We start from the raw sequence: 21,847 nt of genomic DNA on the forward strand, positions 1-21,847 counted from the left end.
GAGTATAAAAAGTGAACACAGCCATTACATCAGACATTTTCAGCATTTTACCATCCAGTGTCCACCCCACAAGAAGCTAGCACTACGTAGAAAGATCACAGGCTATTGGTGTTTTAAGAAGCTGCACGAAAATTAACACATATGTGTTATTAGATTAGATTCCCATCTAACTGATTGTTTTCTGTTGTTAAAGACTAAAACCCGTAGTTATTTTCGGTGTGTTTCACTAATAAATTTTTAGACACTTTTTTAGCATTATAAAATGTCACAAAATAGTGAAAATTCTCATCACAGTGCCCAAAAGCTTAAGGTGGCATCTTCAATTAGACTGTTTTGTTAAACTGTCCAAAAACCAAAGATACTGAATTTATCATGATATAAAAACCAGAGAAAAACAGCAAATTCTTGCATTTCTGGAGTTAGAAAGAGAGAACGTTTTGGTATTCTTGATAAGTTTTATTATGTTAGCCTTTAGTTGGGTGCAGCCTCATAGAGGCAGTAGCATGGCTGTCAACATCTAGAGTTTACAAAGTGCTTTCCAAGAAGCACAGGACGAACTTTGATAAGTGGCATAATTTAAAGGTAAAGTATTAAGATTTAATATTATGACAAAATAACCCTCCTCAGTATGATGCCAAAAACCAAAGCCAGGACCCATAGTGAGACCCAGACCAGAGTCCGACCAAATGGTACACTTCCTGCTGTTCAGATGAACACTGAGGCCTGTGTACCTCATCTCAGTCTTTCTCACTTCCTCCGCCCTTCTGCTGCCTCTCTCATCTCATCATCATCTCTCTGTCTCTCTTGTCTCTGCACTGTTATTCCCTTTCTCTCTGCTTCCTGTTCTCTTTTGTTTCCCTCAACCTCTCCATGATCCATCTCCCGTGGACCCGAGCGCTGCGGGCCAGGTTCCTGCTCTGTGCCGCTGGTGAAATATTAACCAGTCTTTGATGCTTATTAATTGTCCCACTCAGTAATTGAGATGCTCTGTGGAGCCCATCCCCATGGTGACAATGACAGCCCGTCCCCTTGGTGACAGCCTCTCACCCACAGAAACACCAGGGAGAGATATGGGTAGGTGAGAGTTGGGGGAGATTTGGGAGGGGGGGGGGTGTAGAGCCTTGGTAGTTCTTTGAGAAGTCAGAATAATTTTAATTCAAGGCCTTCAAAGGAAGAGAAACTTAAAAGGTTTTTTTGTGCTGTGTGGCCAGTCTTTAAGGGAAATTCCGTTTTACTCAGCAGCATAGTTGTAGAGATTGTGTATGCAGGTACTCAGCTTGACACAACATTATTGCATTGTCTGCTGGGCTCACCAAACCTCATACAGGTTGAAACACGCTTTACTCAGGTATTTACTCCACCTGTTTGGAGGTAAAAAGTGAAAGTAAAGTGTGAGATTGACATTGACGCAACATGTCCTTTACACACAGTTTATAGAAATATATACCCTTTATTGTTTAGCCATCAAATTAATGCAGATCCTGCTGCTATGTAGTCAAGGTTATGTACATGCTTGGTGTTACATGACTGTGTGCATTTTAATGTAAAGCATACTGAATTTACTTGTAGTGAAATGTGTTATATAAATAAAACTGCCTTGCTTCGCCTTTATATAGAGGTGAGCCACATACCACTGTAAACAAAGCTGCTTCTGTGCATTCCTGTGGAAACTATGGTATGTCAGTGGCTGAGCAATGCAAAGTATGATTACAATTGAAGTCACAACTTTCACTTTTCACTTCTGAATAAGATCTTTAGATAAATGGGTTATATATGGCTGCTGTCACAGTTGTTATTATGAAGATTTATGTAGAATCCCCCACAATGTAGTATCTTGAAGAGTCTTGAAAGTAATCCACAATGAGCCATATCATGTGTTGTTTAAATTGATACTACCTGTATATAACTATATAAATATATCCATAAAATATCTATAAAACAAATTACAAATAATTGTTGATATATGTCTGGCCGGTCGACAAAATGACATCGAAATTACACAGAATTTGGAGCGTTTTTCTTGAGGAAGTGTTTATTCTGCTAGTGATGACCCACATCTGATTAAATGTGAGCTAGACCTATGAAATCAGTTTGTTGACTTATTAGCTTATTTGCTCTGGTGTCTGATTTTGTATGAGACAACAAGAAAAACTCAAGTTTGCCAACTTGTTAGCGATGGTGTCTGATTTTGTACCAGTAGCAAGAAAATCTGCTGTATCTGGTCATTAACTTTTATTGTTTTGATAATAAATCTGATATGCACATCCTAGTAAAGGTGCTGTTTGCTTTACCGCATAAGTTTGAGTATTTTGGAAGAGAGAATAGAACTAAAGATGAGGCAATTTGCTTTGTCACATTACTCAGTCAGGAAATAAATGCCTTTTAGGCCCACTTTTCTTGCTGTATTGTTATATATTTTTGTCACAGCTAAAAACCCTGATCTCCAGGACTGCAGCAGCCACTGCTAGAGTTTATGACCCAGCTTCAAAGTGTATGCTGAATTCAACAGCAAAGCAGGATTTGTGTTAAAATATACAAAACAAGTCAGTTAATGTAATACAGTTGTTATCTGCAGTTAAGGCATTTATTACTGACTTTAAATTGCTAATACACTGGTTTCATCCACTTTATGTCTGGTTCTAAAATTAGTCCAAAAACAGTCTCAGGTAGCTTCAAAAGGTGTTAAAGGTCCTCAGAGAAAGCAGAGGAGGTAGAAAGAAAAGGGAGTTTGGGGGAGGTGAAAGGGAAATGAAAATGCTTTCAGGAAATAAATACAGGAAAGAGGGGACGGCTGTGGAGAAGAGAAAAACAGTGATGAAGGAGAGAGAGAAAGAGCAGGAGATGAGGTGTAGAAATAAGCTCTGTGTACATGTAAATAGAACAGGCTGGAGGTGGAGAGCTGTGAGGCTGCTGGAAGCTTCTGAGACCGAGCCTGAGACACGATGTCCACACAGTGTAACGTTTCCTCGCAGGGACACGGGCCACGTCAGATGTCAGCCAGCCACTGTTTGACACTTGGCATCAACACACACACACATACACACACTCACATGCTCATACTTAACAGCAGCCAGGATTAATGACTGAAGGACTACAATTAGAGGCCAGGGATCTGCCTTTTTTTTTAAATGGTTAATGGATTAAATTCATTTTTAATTTACATTTTTGAACCAAAACATGTAGCTTTGTGAGGCTAACATCTGACCCTGCAGTAAACCAATAATATTTTATTCTTACTTAGATGGTTAACCATGTTTCTAACCTCATATTGTCCATTGCTTATATAAGGCCTAAATTTGCTATTTTTATCCATGTTTGTTGACAAGTGACAAATAAGATGAATCTAATTTTATGTATTATGATGTAAAAGGCCATCAGTGATGGCTTTTCACCAATTTTCCCACTTTTTTGTTGACATTTGTGTAGTTTTTTTGTGCGATATCGTAGCAACAGCTACTGTAGCTTATTAGCTGTGTTGCAAATCTTCTGTTATTCAATCTTCCTTTTTTTGGAGTATAAACCAATCCTCAAATAAAGACATGGTTTGCAGACAGCCATGAGACAGGAGTTGATGGTACAAATAACTTAATAATAAGACTTAAGAATAAACTGCGTGAACTTACAGCTGCGGTAGCTTGTTTGCTAACAAGCTTGCAAAATGACAGCTGGCTCAAAGAGTGTTTTTCCCTCTTTAATAACTTTTTATTGAATGAAATGATGTACAATCTTGAGAACAATATGCCAGCTGGACCTGCGATTAGTTCCTACGTCTCTGAGCATTTAGCACTGATTATTATACTTAGACATGTGGATGAACTTTGCCCTTGAAAGCACTTTTCTCTTTCATGACATGACTCTGATCATCACGGAGGTCACATCCATATTGTTGCCACCCCTTTCTTTATTCCTGACCTCCAGACTCCATTCTCTCACCACGGCAAGTTGCCAGACAATGACATGATACGCTCCACCCCTTAGTGACCTGCTGGTTAAGTAGGACAGACTGGATTTAAGATGCAGTGTTGCCACAGTGACAATACACACACACACACACACAAAGACAAGCACGGTGCTCTGCCCACTGATGCCAAATCAGGTCAACCTTTGGTGTGTGTGTGTTTGCTGGAGGGTGTTTAATGCATGTTCTCAGTGAAAGGGAAGAAATGGGAGGATATCTGAGAGCTCTGGGACAGCAGGTGAAACGCACACTGTTTGTCCCCTCTCTCTCTCTCTTTTGTCACCCCAGCAGTTTGTCTATTTTTGTATGTCTGCAAAGATGCACTTTGAACGCATTTGGATGTAATCTGTCTTTTAGCCAGGGTATGGCTGGGTGCTTTATCGCAATTTGAAAGAGTGCGATTTTTGAATCGCAAGAGACACTTTCAATTTAATTGATTTTAATGATTACTTATTAACACATAAAATTATTATTGAAAGAATTATTCTGCGACTATAATGATAGCTGGAAATGATGATGAATGATGAAACAATTGGGTGTTGAACATCAACATTTGTTTGAAATCAACTGACATGTATCTGTAACAAAAACTCTCATGAACCAGAAAAAGCTGGCATCGAATGTCTGGACAGATTCGTGATGTGGTTTATCGTTTTATCAGCGATTTCCCGATTAAAACCCAAAATTTGCATTGGTTTTATTTAGGAAAAGTTCTTTTGCAGACTGCTTGTGTTTTGACAGCATTTTCTGTTTGAGAGCTTTGGTTTGCTTTTGTTTAAAAAGAACCTCAGAAATGTTATGGTATCAGTTCCTAAACTCACGCATTAGACTAACTAAACAAACGTGTTAATTAGTGAGCTCTAGAGGCGCTGATAGGTGGATTTTGTTGCCGTTGGACACAGCCAGGCTTAACCCTGTTTATATCATTATGTATGTATATTTAATGGGCACATATGAGAATGATGCTGATCTTCTAACACTATGCTAGAAAGCACGTAAACATATTTCCCAAAATGTTGACATTTGGCTTTAAAGGTCATGAACCTGGAGATCCTTGTGTCCTCCCAGTTTGTGAAGCTAGCGTTAGCTTATGCTAGTTAGACCCCTCAAGAATGTTGTTATTGAGGATTTGTGAGTCAGATGTAAAAGCTGTTAGCTACGCTCAGACATGACTAACCAACAGTTTCTATTACAATAATCCACCTAATGTACCGATAGTATGTAGCTGTTATCAGTAAATATAACACCTTTTTTAAATGTCGTTATTATATTTGAAAACTTTGTAATTCCCAGTAAGATTATACCACTAATGTAATATTGTAAATTTGAGCTGCAGTGGTCATAATGGTCATTTTTTTTCATGAAACAAGATGTTTGTGATCTGGGTTAGGGTTAGATCCAGACTTATTTGATTCTATACACATCACTAACACACAGTTGGTGTTAATTTAAAGAAGATAACTGCGATTTAAATCACAGTATCAGTCATCAAAGTCCTAATTAGATATCTTCATTAAATCATTCAGCACCTAGGACAGGGCTTCCTCCTGCAGCCTGTGTGTGTCTTCATTTAGACAGCTCCAACAGCGGTGACAGTCTGATCTACAGGGGCTGCTCATCAGGCCGTCTGCCAGTCCATCTGGACATCACACACCCGTGTTGAATGTTTGTGAGCTCTAAGATGACTGAACACTCAGGAGGATTTGAGCGGGAATGTCCGTTCTTCCTGCCCCAAGTGAGTTGGACCCCTCACTTGTGGCGGGGATCTGGCTTTGCCGAATCTCCCCCATACCTCCCCCTTCACCCTCCTCTACCACCACCACCACCACCACCACACAGCTCAGCTCTTCTTACATTATTAGCCGTCTGTGATGTTACATTAAAGATGCATGACTCTCACGCTGTCTCACTCAGCATAGACCTCCTGTGTGTGTGTGTGTGAGAGAGTGTGTGCAGGCGGACGCGCTCGAGTTTCTGAGCGATAGAAAGAAGGACAAACACACACACACACATGTTATTGTGTGAATGCGGTCGAGCTCTCTCAAAGCCGAAATTTGTTATTTGACAGATGGATGTGGGAGGCTGTCACTGAGACTAAATGCTCCTGAGAGAGACAGAGAGAACTGTCTGGTTGGGCAGAGATAGCGAGCTAGATGGACGGAGAGTGGGAGGGGGTTAGCTCCACAGTATTGATATAATGCAAGCTTTGAGTGCCCTGTCTGCTTGGTTGAGTGCTTCTCTGTGCTGCTGCATATGGTGTGTGTGCGGTGTGAGTGTGTTCGGAGCCCGCTTGTGTGTGTGTGTGTGTGACGACGGAGCAAACGCAAGAGAGTTAAGCTTGTATGTGTGTTTAACGTTAACCTCCCTCTGAAGTACATTTTAAAATCCCCAGACATTCTCACACACACACACACTGAATTTGCTGTATGTGTGTGTGTGAGTGTGTGTGTGACAGTGAGTGAGGGTTTGTGAAGTTATCCGTCTCCCTGGCTGTATCAGTGTCCTAATTGGACTAACAAGATTAATGAGGCGAACTAGATTCTGCAGCTCGCTCTCCTCCCATCTTTTGTTGTCAGGGTGGAGAAGCTCGGTGCATGTGTGTGTCTGTACACAGCAGGTTAAATCCAAGTCACGTTACAGTTCATTTAACGGGGGGTGGTGATGTGGATAAAAGTTTCTGTCACGGCTCAGGTAATTTTATTAGCGCCGAAACGATTAGTTGATTAATCAATTGCTACTCGATTGATAGAAAATAACTTTATAACAATTTTGATTATCATTTAATGGTTAAAGCCATTTATCAGGTAAGCATTCATGTCAGTGTAAATTTTATATATTTGTTTTGTTCAGACAAAAAAAAAAAAAGGGAATTTGAAAATGAAAAGGATAAGCCGACTTTAGTAGAGATTTTTAATGACAGATATGTTCCGGTGTGACAAGAAGCCTGAATGTACAAGATGCATAACTAACTCGTAGCCATCATTAATGTTATTAATTACATTAAAAGTGTATGCTGTGAAAAAGGCCTATTGTTTGTAACTCAATGACTTCTTCCATCTGGCACCTTGATAATGGTAAAAATTAAAGCAGAATATTTATGCCCAAACACCAAATGCCCCCGGATCGCCTCTACCTGAGCAGTCATTGGGAATGAGCTGCTACTTTGGCCACTTAAAAATGAATGTTCAGGAATATCTAGTGTGAATGTTGACACATTTTTCTTGGCGTTGTCGGTGCTGTCCACCTAAGTAAATATGTTTCCTCTCTTATAGCGTTATGTAATCCACCTACTCCTGAATGAAGATCTCAACAGAAATCTGTGGGTGAGGGTTAAAAAAAAAAACAGGTTTTCTTTCTTACCCCTAGTGTCAGGGGTGTTTACTGCCAAGGTCACAAAATAGTTCGAAGTGAGGTCTGTGGATTAAGCTAGCTGTCATCACAACAACATCTTTAATAACACAGACAGTTAACATATACATTCATCCCTTGACATTCATTTTAAGCAGTTCTCTGACAAGCTAAACTATTTTACAAGCTCCCACAAAAAAAAAAGAAGATAAAAGCAGGACTGCAGCCATAGAAAAGTGTTGCTAGGATACATGACTATACTGTAGTAGAACGGTAACCATAGAAACATCCGCATGTTAACATCAGTGTCGGGTATTTGAATCATCTGTTTGTTTAGGTTAAACAAGGATTTCTGACACTACACATTTGCCACTGATTCTTGTATAATTTCTGAATGGACTTTTACGCTTTTCTGGATCGTCAGTTGTTCAATTAATTTATGTGATTACACCAAAGTCAATGAATGTTTTACTGTACCATAACCCATCATGTTAGCCCATGACTCTTAAGCCACACCTGCTACGAGAAGCCTTTTAGACAAAATTTATGTGATGAAGCATTTTGGTGCGACTCTGAACAAGTATGAAAATCTTTCCCCTGTAGTTAACAGCTTCATCTGTGGTCCTATAACTTTCCAGCGAGTATTGTGGGTCACATCTACATTATCTGTCTAACCTATCTTAAACAATCTACTGTTAAATGATGGTGTAAATGCAGTGGAAGAGATTTTCCATCCCGGCAAGAACAAAATTCAGGAGGAACATTAAAAGCCTGTGCTTATTTCAGATTTTTTTGGCATGAAATCGAACACTGGCATGGTCTTAATTTGTCCTCAAAAACCAATATCTGTGTAGTAGTAATTCTTATTGATTTGGATATGAAAAATGAGCTTGAAGGCATTTCACAGCTCAACCGGCCAGTAACTGGTGATGTGAGAACAGTGCAGTTTTTGGCCGGCATGCCACCTCAGGACCCCCAGCATTAAATCAATGATGGTGCCGTCCATTTGCTCCACTCTGCTCCAAATCACTCTGAGTCCATCTTTCAGTTGAAATCCTCGCCGAGATGCACGGTTATGCAAGAGGTTACATTTGGGGGATTAGCGCAATATTTTCAAGGGTAGACATCAAGAATCCAATGGCGTTTATAGGTCACAAATCCCACGCAGTTGTTATGTGTTATACATACAAGAAAAGGATGATACTGCATGTATGCTCACATAAACTACTTGTATTTGGCTTCAGATAGATTCCGTCTTACTAGAGCTGCAATTAATGATTTTCATTATCGATTAATCTGTTTCCGTAAAACGTCTTGTTCTGTTCAACCAGAAGTTCAAAACATAAAGATATTTGGTTTAAAATGAAATGAATATGTGTACTCCGAACTCATGGATTGGACCACACCCATCTTTGAACTCTGCCTTTTGGTCTCAACTATACACATGTAGAGGTTTGTGACGGCAGACGGAGACAGACAGACAGACAGACCGACAGACAGACACCTGCCAAAGTACTCAAAAGCTTCTGTGGTAGTTCCCACAGTAGGTGTCTCCAGGACCACATTTTTACCATAATGCACACACACACACAAACTAGCCAAACTATGGTATGGGCTTTGCTGCTTCACATTTGTTGCAGTGTGATCTTTGCGTCTCATGCTCAGCAATGCATGGAAGCGTATGTGTGTGCGTTGCTGCCTGTGTGAGAGTCTGACTGTTGCATAAGAGGATCTGCTGCTGTCCCAGAGCTTAACTAAGGATTTAGACCTCTCTTTCTCACTCTCTCTTGCACTCTCTCTTCCTGTGTCGTCTGTCTCTAGCGCTCTCCGTTGCATTGTCTCTAATCTCCGTAATTGCATGTATATTGTCGGGGGATGAGGTCATTATTTGTTGAATAAGTCTGCACATGTCTGTATGTTTGCTTATCTTGTAATGTTTAAGCAGGAACATTGTTTTTCTTCTGGTTCTGGGAACATAAATTCTCAGAATGAAATGACCTCCATTTTGATGACACCTGCTAATACAAATCGACTGAAGCAGCGTTCGTCACGACTTGTAACTCAAGCAAATAAATGTTTTAAATAAAGTATTAATGACAGCATAATGATTAATAATAATAAATAAGAAAGACGGTGATTTAATCAGCTTCAGTTTTGATAAATCCATTAATTTCAATTGTATGTAGTTTATTCCATGTATATAGAGGATTAATGGATTATAACTCAGGTGCTATATACCTAGTGGTGACATCATTCCTTTTTCAGCAGCTTTGCTTCCCCTTCAGTCATCCTCCAACAACTAGTCTGTCTTTTGGCAACTCTTGACATCCCTGTGAGTGCAACAAAAGATATTAATTCTTACCATTTTACAGTGTTGACACAGAGAGGATTATGCTCACTGGTGATCTAAATATAAGAGGTCTGGATCAGACTCCATAACCATTACTTTTTTCCAACGTGTAATGCTGCAAATTTGTTGGCGGCAAACTCCTCACAGTTTTTGCGGCCAACAACATTTTGTCTAGGAATTGATTTGACTCTCTGTCGGGGAGGGATGTGAGTGCTTTACCAACAATAATTGATATACTTACATGTAATACCATGTTTTTAAATGTACTTTGCAGTCATAAACCTTTTTATCGTTGCTTTGGTTAATAGTAACATAATATTAACTGTGATAATACGCAGAGAGGTAATGTTATAGCTTGTTCATCTCTGTATGAAAATTAGCTTCTGCTCCACACACTGGGTTTTCAATATTATCTATCCTGGAACAGGAAGGAGACACGGGCCCGTTGCAAAGCACCTGTTAAGTGATAGCAACATGTGGATGAGCACATTAGTGCTCACCTGTAATCATTAAATAAACTTTGGCTTCATCAGTTATATTGAATTGATATAATACTAGAAAGTGTAAAAGATATAACTGTTTGCAATACTTCTTTTCTTTTTGGCATCTCTGTTTTCATCATTTAACCATCATTTAACCAAGTGTGACCACAGGGCTAATGTGTCCTGTGTATTCTTTTCACCTATAGATGACCCTGCCATCCCAGGCCCCAGCTGCGTATGCAAACCCCTGTTATAAAAAAAAAAAATCTCCAGATAATGCATGGAGATACAGCTGGAGCATTAATACCAGCAGTCAGTGCGGGAATATGATGCTGATGTTGAGGATAGAAATGAAAATAGTGATAAAGATGTGGATGTTAATGCTGCTAATGACACGAGTGGTGGGGAGGATTGTAATGCTGGTGAAGATAATGACCTCCTCCATGTGTACTGATGTGTTTGTTTGCACTGGAGGAAAGCCCCCCTGCTGCACTCACTGTTCAGCTGTGTTATTTCTTACTGATTTACTCTCTGTTTCTCTGTCTTTGTCTGCACAGATCGACTTGGAACCGGAGGGGAAGGTGTATGTGGTCATTGATCTGTCTGGATCCTCCACTGAGGGTAAGACCACCACAACACACTATAGTCTACTGGTATAAACACAGAAAGAGAATAAGGAAGAAATGTCATGACAGTGTGGTATGGTGGTGCCACTAATGAGCATTCGTCATATACTGATATCATGAGCCTTAATTTATATCTTGAAACTTTATTTGAGATCCATCAATCTCTCGGAAAAACAAATCATATAAATATGATATAAATAAATATAAAAAACAAATCATATGAATATGATTCGTTTGTCGGGAGATTGAAAATTTTTCACAGTTTCTGACATAAATTTGAAGAAAAACGCTTCATCATTTAAAGAAAAAAAAGGAAATGTTTCTCCTGTTGCATCATCTGCTGTTTTGTTACTTCCCCTGCTTATTTGAAGTACTTGCTTTGTTTTGTGAGGGGGGGGGGGGCAGCGTAGAGGTCAGAATAATAACATTGGTTATTATTCTGACAGATAATTACAGTAAACTTAATGCAGCTATAATTCATATTTTTATTAAAACATTTTATAATTGTATAATAAAAATATAAGAGAGTTTTAGTGAGTTTCCGCTCATTGTTTAGCCTCTGTTTTTAGTGAAAACAGAGAGACATCTGGTAGAGCCCAAAAACAGAGCTAAAAGGGAGTGATTATTGGAAAAGGAGTGATAATATTGCTTGTAAGCTATATGTTCTGGATGTGTAAATAAGCACCTGTTCGCTAGCAAGTACAATATATCATCTTAAGAGGATCTGATATGTTAATGATGTGTTCACAGCTTGTTTCCACTGCCCCTCAAGTGGCCATAAAATCAGTTATTGCAGGTTGAACATAACTTACATCCTGCCTTCACCGCTAGTTTGCTGCGTTGAAACTAGGTTGTGATGGAAAGATTACCATGAGAAGAGGCCAAGCATGAAGCCTGAGACCTTCCTGTTTTCTCAGAAAGTTACTTAACAGAATATGCAGAACTTTCTCCATCTCTCTCTTGTTCTCTTTTTTCGGTCTCCTCTATTTGTTTGTATTGATTAAACATGGAAACACCCACAGTGTCTTCCTCAATTCGCCTCTCCGCACACACACACACAGACACACACACACTCACTCACAAGCTGCCCGATAAGAGTGATTTTCACCTGCACCTGCGTATGTTCACACCTGGTTATAAATAGAAACAGCAGAGCAGCTCCCGGCCTTCCAGTGAAAGTTGTGTATATATATATGTGTGTGTGTGTGTTTATTTGTGTGTTAGGGTGGTGGGATAGACTGGGTAGGCGAGGGTGCAGCAGAAAGCCCCCAGCAGTATTGTATAGTGTATAGTTTCTCTGTGTAAAGACAGATAAAGAGAACAGTGAAGAGAGAGGGAGTAGATTCTTAAAATAGTAGGTGAGATTGAGCCACGGATTACACACACACACACACACACACACACGCACACACAGACTCAGGCGTCCGTGTCTTGCCCTCCTCATCGATGATTGGACTCTCTGTTGTGACCTCACGACCCGCTCCCCGCCCACTCCTGAACTTCCTCCCTCAGTTCAGCTGGCTCGAGTGCTCGTCATGTTAATGTATGCTGATAAAAACGAATGGTGTGTGTGTGTGTCTGTGTGTGTGTGTGCATGCATGTGTGTGTGCTGATAGGAGGGATGGAGAGAAGTAAGGGATGGAGAGATGGAGGGTGAGAACTAGAGGAAGAGGTGGTATTTTTAGCAGATTTTTTTTTTCACTTGGTGCAATCTGTTCTCTGCAGCTTCAGAGGTTGGGAGAACATGTTCCTCTCCTTTATTTTCTTCTCTTTTCTCCTCGTCTTTCCTCTCCATCCTTCTGCATCTGTTGGTCTCAGGGAGTGAAAAACAATAATCTGACCTAATCTGACCATCTGCAGCCTCTCCCTCTCTGTTTCTGGATTCCCTGCTCTCTCTTCCTTCATCCTTTTTGGCTCCTTCTAAATGTTTTCCTCAGATTTCAGTAGCTGAAACAACATTCCTCAAAGCCTAAAAGATAACATTAACACTTAAAATGGCCAGAATAACAATTTTTGGCAAAAACTTCTCATTGGTTGTTTTCATTATCAATGAATCGCTTGATTATTTTCTTGATTAATTGATTAATTGTTTGGTCAATAACACTAAATTAAAAAAATAAAAATAAATATCAAAAATTGTTAAAAGCCAGTTTATAAAAGTGAGTCTATACAAATGTTGTGTATAACAAAAGTTAAAATAAAACCAGAATCATTTGTAATGGAACCAATAAGTGATCAGTTGCTCTATAGTACTGCAGAAATAAATATGATGAGTTCATCTCACACTCCTCCATCCACCTCCTCTTCCTCAACCAGATAAAGGCTCCTTCTGATTCAGATTTATAAATATCATCTAATTTAACTTTGCGTTTCTGTCAGTCTAATTCTGTCGTCTTCAAGAAGGCGAGAAGCCTGGGTGGGACTGAGAGATGGAAATAATTTGGATGTTTTTACCTACATAAAATCTGCACAATTTCCAGGTATTATCATGGGATCTTCCTTTTTTATATTCATCCCCACAATGCGATATCAATCTATTTCTGGTCTAAAATGTTTTCGTAAGAGAAATAAATGATTCATCTTCAAATGAAGGAAGACAAACAGCTGTTTAGATCGACCTTATGGTTTAATAGTAGGAGTAAGTGCTTGAGTTTTATTTAAATGCTTCAACTTCAGATATTACTACAATTTCAAAAGCTGTAAAGAAATCACAATTTTAAGTTTACTGTATTACAGTTTAGTATCAGGGATCATGTGCATAAACTATCTCATGCAAAGAGAAGAGACGCTTTCTACTTGTAGCTAATTTCCATCTCAGATATTACAGCTGTGTGCACACTTTAGTTTTCATTTTCTGTTTACACATATCTACAATCATACTTAATATTTGAGGAGTCCCTTCCACTGTCACTTCAACTTCAAGTGTTTCCACTAAATTGAGTGTACCTTTAACCTCTGTGGACATTTGAACACACATCTCTTTGTAGTCTTTTTTTATTATTTGAGGAGCAGACGGGTTCCTGCCACAGTTGTAATGTTATTCATTTTTACGTCATCTTTGTTTATATCACCATCTGTAGTTCAGTGTTTCCTCTGCTTAGTCTTCGCTGTCTGCTGCTTCTCTGCATGTTTGTGTCGGATCGAATCCTCTGTCTGCCCGTATGTGTGTGTTTATTGGACGGCCATCTCCCAGTTGGTCATTCGGCGGGTCCAGAGTACGTCTGTCTCCAGGACGATCACTCCTAACTGTTGTTATGCCTCACCGCCCCTCCTTGTCAGCAGCATGCCTGTGTATGTGTGTAATGTGTGTGTCTCTCCTGGACAGATGGATGATGTATTATGTAAAACAAAGTGATCCCAGTAATGGCCTGTTTAGCTGCACCCCTCCCAACCCCCTCCCCTCCACCGACACCACCATCACACACAGATACACAAAAACACACACTTCCACTCACACACAAACAGAGTCCCTAGACAGCCTGTCTGTAATCGAACTCTGGAGAGGCTCAGCGGTAACCACATCTATAATGCACCCAGGAGAGAGATGGAGGGAGAGTGAAAGAAAGGCAAACTAGGACAGGAGCGCAGAGAGAAGGAGTGTGTGTGGGAGTGAGAGTGGAGGTGGTTCTCTTGTCTTAAGGTTACCCTCGGAAAGCATTTATCTTTCTGGGGAGATGCAGAGAGGAAGGGAACGGCTGGTTGGATGGTGCTCGCTGAGGAGGAGTATTTTAATATGCTGTCCTTCGTTTTAGTGCCCACACATGGAGGTATAAATAGCATGCACGCATACGTATGCATAGGCCTCTGGTAGGTGTGGGGTGTTTGTGAGGAAGAGGGAGGGAGGGGAAAAGGGAGATGAGAGGCCGTTGAATGATTAAACATCTTGAGCAACATGATGCAAATGGCCCTTATTTGTACAAACGGTCAGGAAATAAAATCGATGGGCATAAGAAAACATCCGTAGTCCTGGGATGTGTGTGAATCCTCAACTAAAACTTATTCAGAAACAGACAGAAGTTTTTTTGAAATATCCCTCTGCAGTTTAACTTTTATTCATAAACTTTGTGTCCGTCCACTCGACAGCCTCAGGAACCAATGACAATGAGGAGCGAGTGTTTCGAGAGAGGATCGGCCCTCGCCGGCGACAGGGCGCCGTCCGAAGACGTGTCCATCAAGTCAACGGACACAAGTTCATGGCCACCTACTTGAGACAACCAACCTACTGCTCACATTGCAGAGATTTTATCTGGTAGGAAACACACACACACACACCTGTGTCTAACATAACATACCTGCTGTAAAGTTTCCTCAAACCAACGTGGCTGAAATGCTGACTCGTCTGTGTGTCACCTGATAGGGGCGTACTGGGGAAGCAGGGATACCAGTGTCAGGGTGAGTACTTTTCTCTGGCGGATTCCAATTTCTCAAGTAACATTGCACATCATTTATTATTAAAGCACGAGAACACAAGAGGGATTACGAGTCGCTGAATGACAGCTGTGATTTGGTCGCAAGCCACCGTCACCCAGAGCCTGTTAGTAGTATTAAAAATGCTCATTAGCATAGTTTCAGTTGTACATTTTCCCAACATGCACTGTTTTTTCTTCAGTTTTCTTACACATTATACTGGAGAACAAAGTCTTACTAAACTGACCTGTTGAGGTACTTTATTGCTGCTTACTTGGAATTACAATCAAAATTGGATGATTCTGCAGAACGTGATGTACAGTACGTCCGGTGCAAACATTCAGTGCAGATGCAGGAAGTTGTTATGTAGCTTGGGAAAAGGTGAGGGTGTGGTGGATGATTGTCTAATGCGTTCAGCTTAAACTCTGGGGATTAGGGTTCACATCCTGTTTTAAATATTTAACCACGATGAAGATAGTTCCCCCGATGTCAACCAGCCAAGTAATTTTAGTTGCGCATGCTTGTGTACAAAGGAAGTGTTTCAGTCGTATTTTTTTTAGTCGTCTGTCTCCTGCACATCTGACTGAACAGGGTCCCCCTTTCACCAAATTTGCCACATGCAAACTCCGATTGGCAACACGAGATAATTTCAGTGTTCGTTGTGACACATTTCACTAATTTAAACTAAAATCACATTTGCATCCCATGCATAATGAGATTTTCAAGTGTCTTTTGTGAAACGTGACCCTGCTAGCAGTTGCGATCTTCTTGTGAGCAGTGCTTGCAAATGAGTACAGCTGTCTAACGGGTCATGTTTTACCAGCGTGGCTGCGACATGAAGGGTTTTTTTTACACTTAGAGTCTTTTTTCTACCACCTGCAACTACAGTGATTGTGTATTAGACCCTGAGCGCTGCCAAAACACACAACAGCGCTGTGCCTGAATGCATCCTGTATAATTGCAGACAGAGAACCTGAAGTTGCTACTGCTCTTCTGCAAATGTACCGCATTCAATATCCACTGAAGAGACACTGTGTTACCTCAACCACACTATAACCATATTGAAGGATAGAGAAGAAAAAAAGAAAAATCTTACTCAAAATATGTTTTGGTAAAGTGCAATTTATTTGACTGAGGATAAAATTGGTAATAACGTCACACTGTTAATCAATCTAATAAGTTCTATAGTCCACGTAGTTGTTGTGTGAACATTATTTGACTAAATTTATCGGGATTTGTGGATGTCTGATGCTGATGCTGTGCTTCCAGTGTGCACGTGTGTCGTCCACAAGCGCTGTCATGAGCTCATCATAACCAAGTGTGCCGGGATGAAGAAGCAGGAGGACACACCAGAGGAGGTACATACAAACTTACATGCAAGCATGCAAATACACATAAGAGTACCGGTGTAGAAATGAAGAGGTTTTACCACAGTGTTTAAAAAACACAGATGTAATTGTTCACCATTCAGGCCTTTCATGAATAAATCTGGGTTACTTAAGGTAACGTGTACACTTAATGCCAGCACTCGAACCACATGCATTATTCCCCCGATAATTCGACAGTGACCTCTTTGTAACACTGTGTGTGTGTGTGTGTGTCCCTCTGTAGGTGGGTTCACAGCGGTTCAGTGTTAATATGCCCCATAAGTTCAGTATCCACAACTACAAGGTCCCCACCTTCTGTGACCACTGTGGCTCCCTGCTCTGGGGCCTCATGAGGCAGGGCCTGCAATGCAAAGGTGAGTTTGTGTGCAGCTGGGAATTTACAGTGAGGGAACACAGGGAGGCATGATAACATAACTAATAGGTTCATATATATTTAGGGTTTGTTTAAGGTTGTAAGCAAAAAAGACAAATCTTTAAATTATTGTTAATTTTGGAAGAAACACTTTAAGCTCATTAGAGCTGTTTAATAATGAAAACCAACACATTCATGTCTTTGCCAAGAAGGAGAAGTTTCTGGTTCTGGTTTGGACTTTTTTTGGAATAAAACAAGCATTTTGATTTTGTTTCGCCTGAACCTCTACGTGTGTTTTTACTATTTTGCAGTGTGTAAGATGAATGTGCACAGGCGGTGCGAGACTAATGTAGCTCCTAACTGTGGTGTGGATGCCCGAGGAATTGCTAAGGTCCTGTCTGACCTGGGAGTCACGCCTGACAAGATCTCCAACACCGCACAACGCAGGAGGAAGGTAATGAATCGGTCTCATTCTGTGGTGCTGCGCATTTGGTCCCACACAAATGAAGATAGTTGCATTATTAATGTTTTATTTCAACATTTCTGAAACATGAGAGTAAAAGTAAACTCTGCATTTGGAAGGATTTGGTTCTTTTAAAAAATTGCTAGGAGATTCTTCTTTTCATTCGGTGTGTGAAACTACATTTAGCCTGTTGAAGGTTTTATTCTAAGTATTTTTGTGGACAACGATGCACGGGACAAAACAGCCACACGCTTAAACTGGGAAACTGAGATTAAACTGCACAACTCATGATTCAAGTTTTAAGAGGTCAGCCCAAAGGAACGGTCATGTTGTCTCTTTCTGTCTCCAGTTGACTCCAGGGCAGGACCCTCCCCAGTCTCCTCCTGAGCTTTCTCAGACTGAGGACAACAGCTTCAGCCAGCCAGCTGTCCCCACCTCCCCCTCACAGCAGGGTAACACTCAGCACAACACAAACACCACCAAAAAAACACAGATTTGACACAAACACGCAGACATTTCAAAGCCTTTTGAGAAGCTCTCTTAGCAGCATGTGGTTTTAATGTGTCAGTTTTACCAGCAAGAGGCAGTAATTTGATTTCAGTAATAATATTGTTGCTCCTTTTAAAAATAAGTACTTAAATGTGTTATTGTCCTTTTAGATATAAGACTAAACATGAATTATCTAAGAATTATCCCCCACCGCCCACCTCCATTTGTTCGTTAGTCATCGTCCTCTCACACTTGGCAAGCTGAGAAATAAAAGTTAACTTTCTCTTTGTGGAAGGATTCCCATTTTTGTTTTATCGAGCCAAACGACGGTGACAACAGCACAGGTCTCTGCAGCTATTTAATCACCCAGGTCAGAGATACTTTAACTGAGTCATCCCAGGTTTTAACAGATAATGCGATCGTCATTCCTGAAAGTTTATTGAAAACTAATTGGTAACAAATAATGAGTAATATCTCTTTATTTATATGACGAGCCGAACAGTGACAGGAAAAAAGGCAGTCAGCCTGTTTTCACTGATGTCTGATCTGCTTTTCCGATGACACCCACAGACTTGGCAGAGTTAGATCGCCTGCAGGACACGCTGTCACTCGACCAGCAGGGACCCCAACACTCCTCCTCCTCCTCCTCTTCCTCCTCCTCCACCACCTCCTCTTCCTCCTCGTCCTCCTCCTCGGCAGGCAGGGAGAACGGACAGAGCCAGAGGAGGAGCCTCAAGGACTTCAACTTCATCAAGGTTCTCGGCAAAGGCAGCTTCGGGAAGGTGCGACGGCACAGAGGAGGCGTTTGAGGGGGCTGTTTATTTGTTTACTGCTCATTATGTTTATAATTGAAACAGTTTTTTTTGTTGTTGTTGTTCTTTTAACACCCTGTTCAGCATTATTCATAATTGCTGAATTATCTGGAGATTTCAGGGAATATCAGGGACCATTACATTACAAGGCAGCAGCTGTTTTTACTCTCTACATTACGAATACAAAACCTTTCACTTCTGATAGAAATATGTTTTGCTACTCTGCAGCTGTTAACTTCTGTGATCTTTTTTTCTGCCCCCCCCAACGTTTCTGTTTGTCCCCTTCACCTCCACTTCCCTCCTCCCAGGTGATGTTGGCGGAGCTGAAGGGGACGGAGGAGGTTTACGCTGTCAAAGTTCTAAAGAAGGACGTGATTCTGCAGGACGATGACGTGGATTGCACTATGACCGAGAAGCGCATCCTGGCCCTCGCCCGTCGACACCCCTACCTCACCCAGCTCTACTGCTGCTTCCAGACACGGGTAGGACCACCAGACAGCGCACACGCACACGCACACACACGCATGCAGATTGGATAGCTAATCTCGGTTTGCTCAGTCTCATACCCGTCTCTGTTTCTCTTTCTGCAGGACCGTTTGTTCTTTGTCATGGAATACGTGAATGGAGGAGACTTGATGTTCCAGATTCAGCGATCCAGGAAGTTTGATGAGCCTCGCTCTCGTTTCTACGCTGCTGAAGTCACCTCGGCCCTCATGTTCCTGCACCGTAATGGGGTCATCTACAGGTAACCGCCCCCAACACCATTTTCATTGTTTTTCAACCAAGGACTCTAAAGCAAACTGTTCCTTAGAGGAAAAGATAGAAAACTGATAACTTATTTGAAGAACTCCTGGACCATTAGGAGAGTTTCATAAATAGCTCAGTTATAAAGAATATACCAGAAGGTGTATGACAACATGTTTCACACTTTAATTGCATTTCATGGTGATTCTCATGTTCTTTTTTTTACATTGCATGATCACTTTTCCCAGCGAGCCCAAGTGTTGTTGAAACCAGATGGTGCTAATTCTCTCCCTCTGTCTTGTTGTCTGTCTCTGCCTCTCTTCCTTAGGGATCTGAAGCTGGATAACATCCTGCTGGACGCAGAGGGACACTGTAAGCTGGCAGACTTCGGCATGTGCAAAGAGGGCATCATGAACGGAGTGACCACCACCACCTTCTGTGGCACGCCTGACTACATCGCCCCTGAGGTGAGCTGAGCTCAGCCCACAGAATGTGACATTGTCTTCAAGGTCATTTTTTTCTGTCTTAGCCACACATGGCTCTGATTTTTATACTGCACAGGTAACTAATTTAATATAGTTACTGGTAACTGCACACAGTTATTATTATTTGCCTGTTCATAGATTTTTCAGTGAGGAAAGGGAGAATGTTTGGTGGTTATTTCCTTTACTCACTGCACCACCTAAAAAAAATCCAGTCTGTTAAAATACAAGGGATAAGGGTAGACATAAAGTCCTTTGCACTGAAGTGGACCCGTGTTGTTGCAGCATGTTACACAGGTGGAAAAGCTGACGTTCAAATTCTGTCCTTCCTTCACTGTATCATGTTGTTGAATTCAGATCCTGCAGGAGCTGGAGTATGGAGCCTCTGTGGACTGGTGGGCCCTGGGGGTGCTAATGTATGAAATGATGGCCGGTCAGCCTCCGTTCGAAGCTGATAATGAAGACGACTTGTTCGAGTCGATTCTCCATGACGACGTCCTCTACCCTGTGTGGCTCAGCAAAGAGGCCGTTTCTATCCTTCGAGCGGTACGTGTCGCCTTTCGGCCGAGACGCACCTCTTTTAACATTTTCTTTATTAGATTATTAGAGTTTGAAGAGCTATTAAATTCTCTTCAGGAGTGAATCTCATCTTCTTCCACACAGAGTCTCGCTTGGTGCTTGAAGGCGTCCACAGCGAGCTGAAGAATAGTTTAATTTTGGTATAATTGAATTCAGGAGATGAGATCATGTACTGAACGACTTGTTTGGGTTTTTGTTTCAGCTTCTTCAGACTTCTCACTACAAAATACATGTAAACAAAATCTTCCTGTGAGGAGGTCTCTGGAAAAATCTGCTGGTGTTTTGTTAGTTAAAACTTTGGTTTGGATGTTTTTACTTGCTTACATAGTTTATGCCTGTCATGTGTTACACTTCTAAAAAAATGATACAGATACCTGGTGATCTTTGAAGGTTGTTAACGTTTACTGCTCTGAACAATGACACGAATTCAGACCAACTATTTTTCGTGTTGCTGTCTTTGTGTCTGCAACACCACTTATTTCCATTTTCATGCGCACAATACATAGATACCAGAGGAAAGAGATTAAATAGTAAAAATTGATCAGTCAGGCATGTGTCCAATCAGTAGTCCATTTTGAAAAGATTTCACATCGTGCCAAAACGTTTTACTCGAGATTTTCAGGTGTCATTCTCTGATGCTCTTGTGATCATTGTTATCAGACTGTCATCATTCGTGTTTCTTTGCTCAGAGCTGCACACGAGCCTGCAAATCAAACTCACTCAAAGTGCACTTAATGCAGAGGTGTTACACTGCACTTTTCTCTGATACTGAGAAGAATACAAAAGTCAGTCTAAGAGGTTAAAGTGATAACAATGCGATCATAAAACCACAGTAGATCGCAAAGTGCTCTCACAACAATGAACAGACCGTAGAACAAAAGCAGCACAGCTTTCAGTCGCAGTAAATAACACCAGCACTCATCTGACCTGTTTCATCACTCTGCCACTACGCCTCTTTGTTTGTACCATTCACAGAGCCATTAATGCCTCAGCTCTATTATTAGCACTGAAATGCTTTTTGCTCAACCCTTCGTTCTGTTTCTGTCCTCATCATTAAGCCTCCCTGCTGGCGACACTTGTGGCCAGAGACACTGTTTTTGGGTTGTCCATCGTTCCTGTTCTCGTGAATGCCATGTCTCACGAAGGCCTTGATGGAATTTCTTCAAATTTGGCACAAACGTTCACTTGGACTCAGGGATGAACTGATAAGAATTTTTGGCCATAACTCAAGAATTCATGCGCTGATTATGACAAAATACACTTAATACTTTTTATTAAATTCCCTCAAAGTCTTCACCACATGTATTATATGACTCTGGACAGACATGGATGTAAACTGCAACTTGCCTGGTTGGCAGAGGCACACA

General features: G+C 40.9%; 1 protein-coding gene across 1 annotated transcript in view; it reads left to right on the top strand.

The window, feature by feature from the left end:
- Positions 1 to 21,847, top strand: part of prkcea (protein kinase C, epsilon a) — a 28,524-nt gene that overhangs the window by 3,728 nt on the left and 2,949 nt on the right. The window contains exons 2-13 of the mRNA XM_041066834.1: positions 10,696 to 10,759; positions 14,848 to 15,013; positions 15,122 to 15,156; positions 16,441 to 16,529; positions 16,783 to 16,912; positions 17,223 to 17,365; positions 17,724 to 17,826; positions 18,434 to 18,645; positions 18,984 to 19,157; positions 19,266 to 19,420; positions 19,748 to 19,886; positions 20,259 to 20,447. Of these exons, the coding sequence (XP_040922768.1) occupies positions 10,696 to 10,759; positions 14,848 to 15,013; positions 15,122 to 15,156; positions 16,441 to 16,529; positions 16,783 to 16,912; positions 17,223 to 17,365; positions 17,724 to 17,826; positions 18,434 to 18,645; positions 18,984 to 19,157; positions 19,266 to 19,420; positions 19,748 to 19,886; positions 20,259 to 20,447 (1,599 nt within the window). The remainder of the gene's footprint in view (positions 1 to 10,695; positions 10,760 to 14,847; positions 15,014 to 15,121; positions 15,157 to 16,440; positions 16,530 to 16,782; positions 16,913 to 17,222; positions 17,366 to 17,723; positions 17,827 to 18,433; positions 18,646 to 18,983; positions 19,158 to 19,265; positions 19,421 to 19,747; positions 19,887 to 20,258; positions 20,448 to 21,847) is intronic.

The sequence above is a fragment of the Toxotes jaculatrix genome, chromosome 21 (assembly GCF_017976425.1).
Source record: "Toxotes jaculatrix isolate fToxJac2 chromosome 21, fToxJac2.pri, whole genome shotgun sequence".
Taxonomy (NCBI): domain Eukaryota; kingdom Metazoa; phylum Chordata; class Actinopteri; family Toxotidae; genus Toxotes; species Toxotes jaculatrix.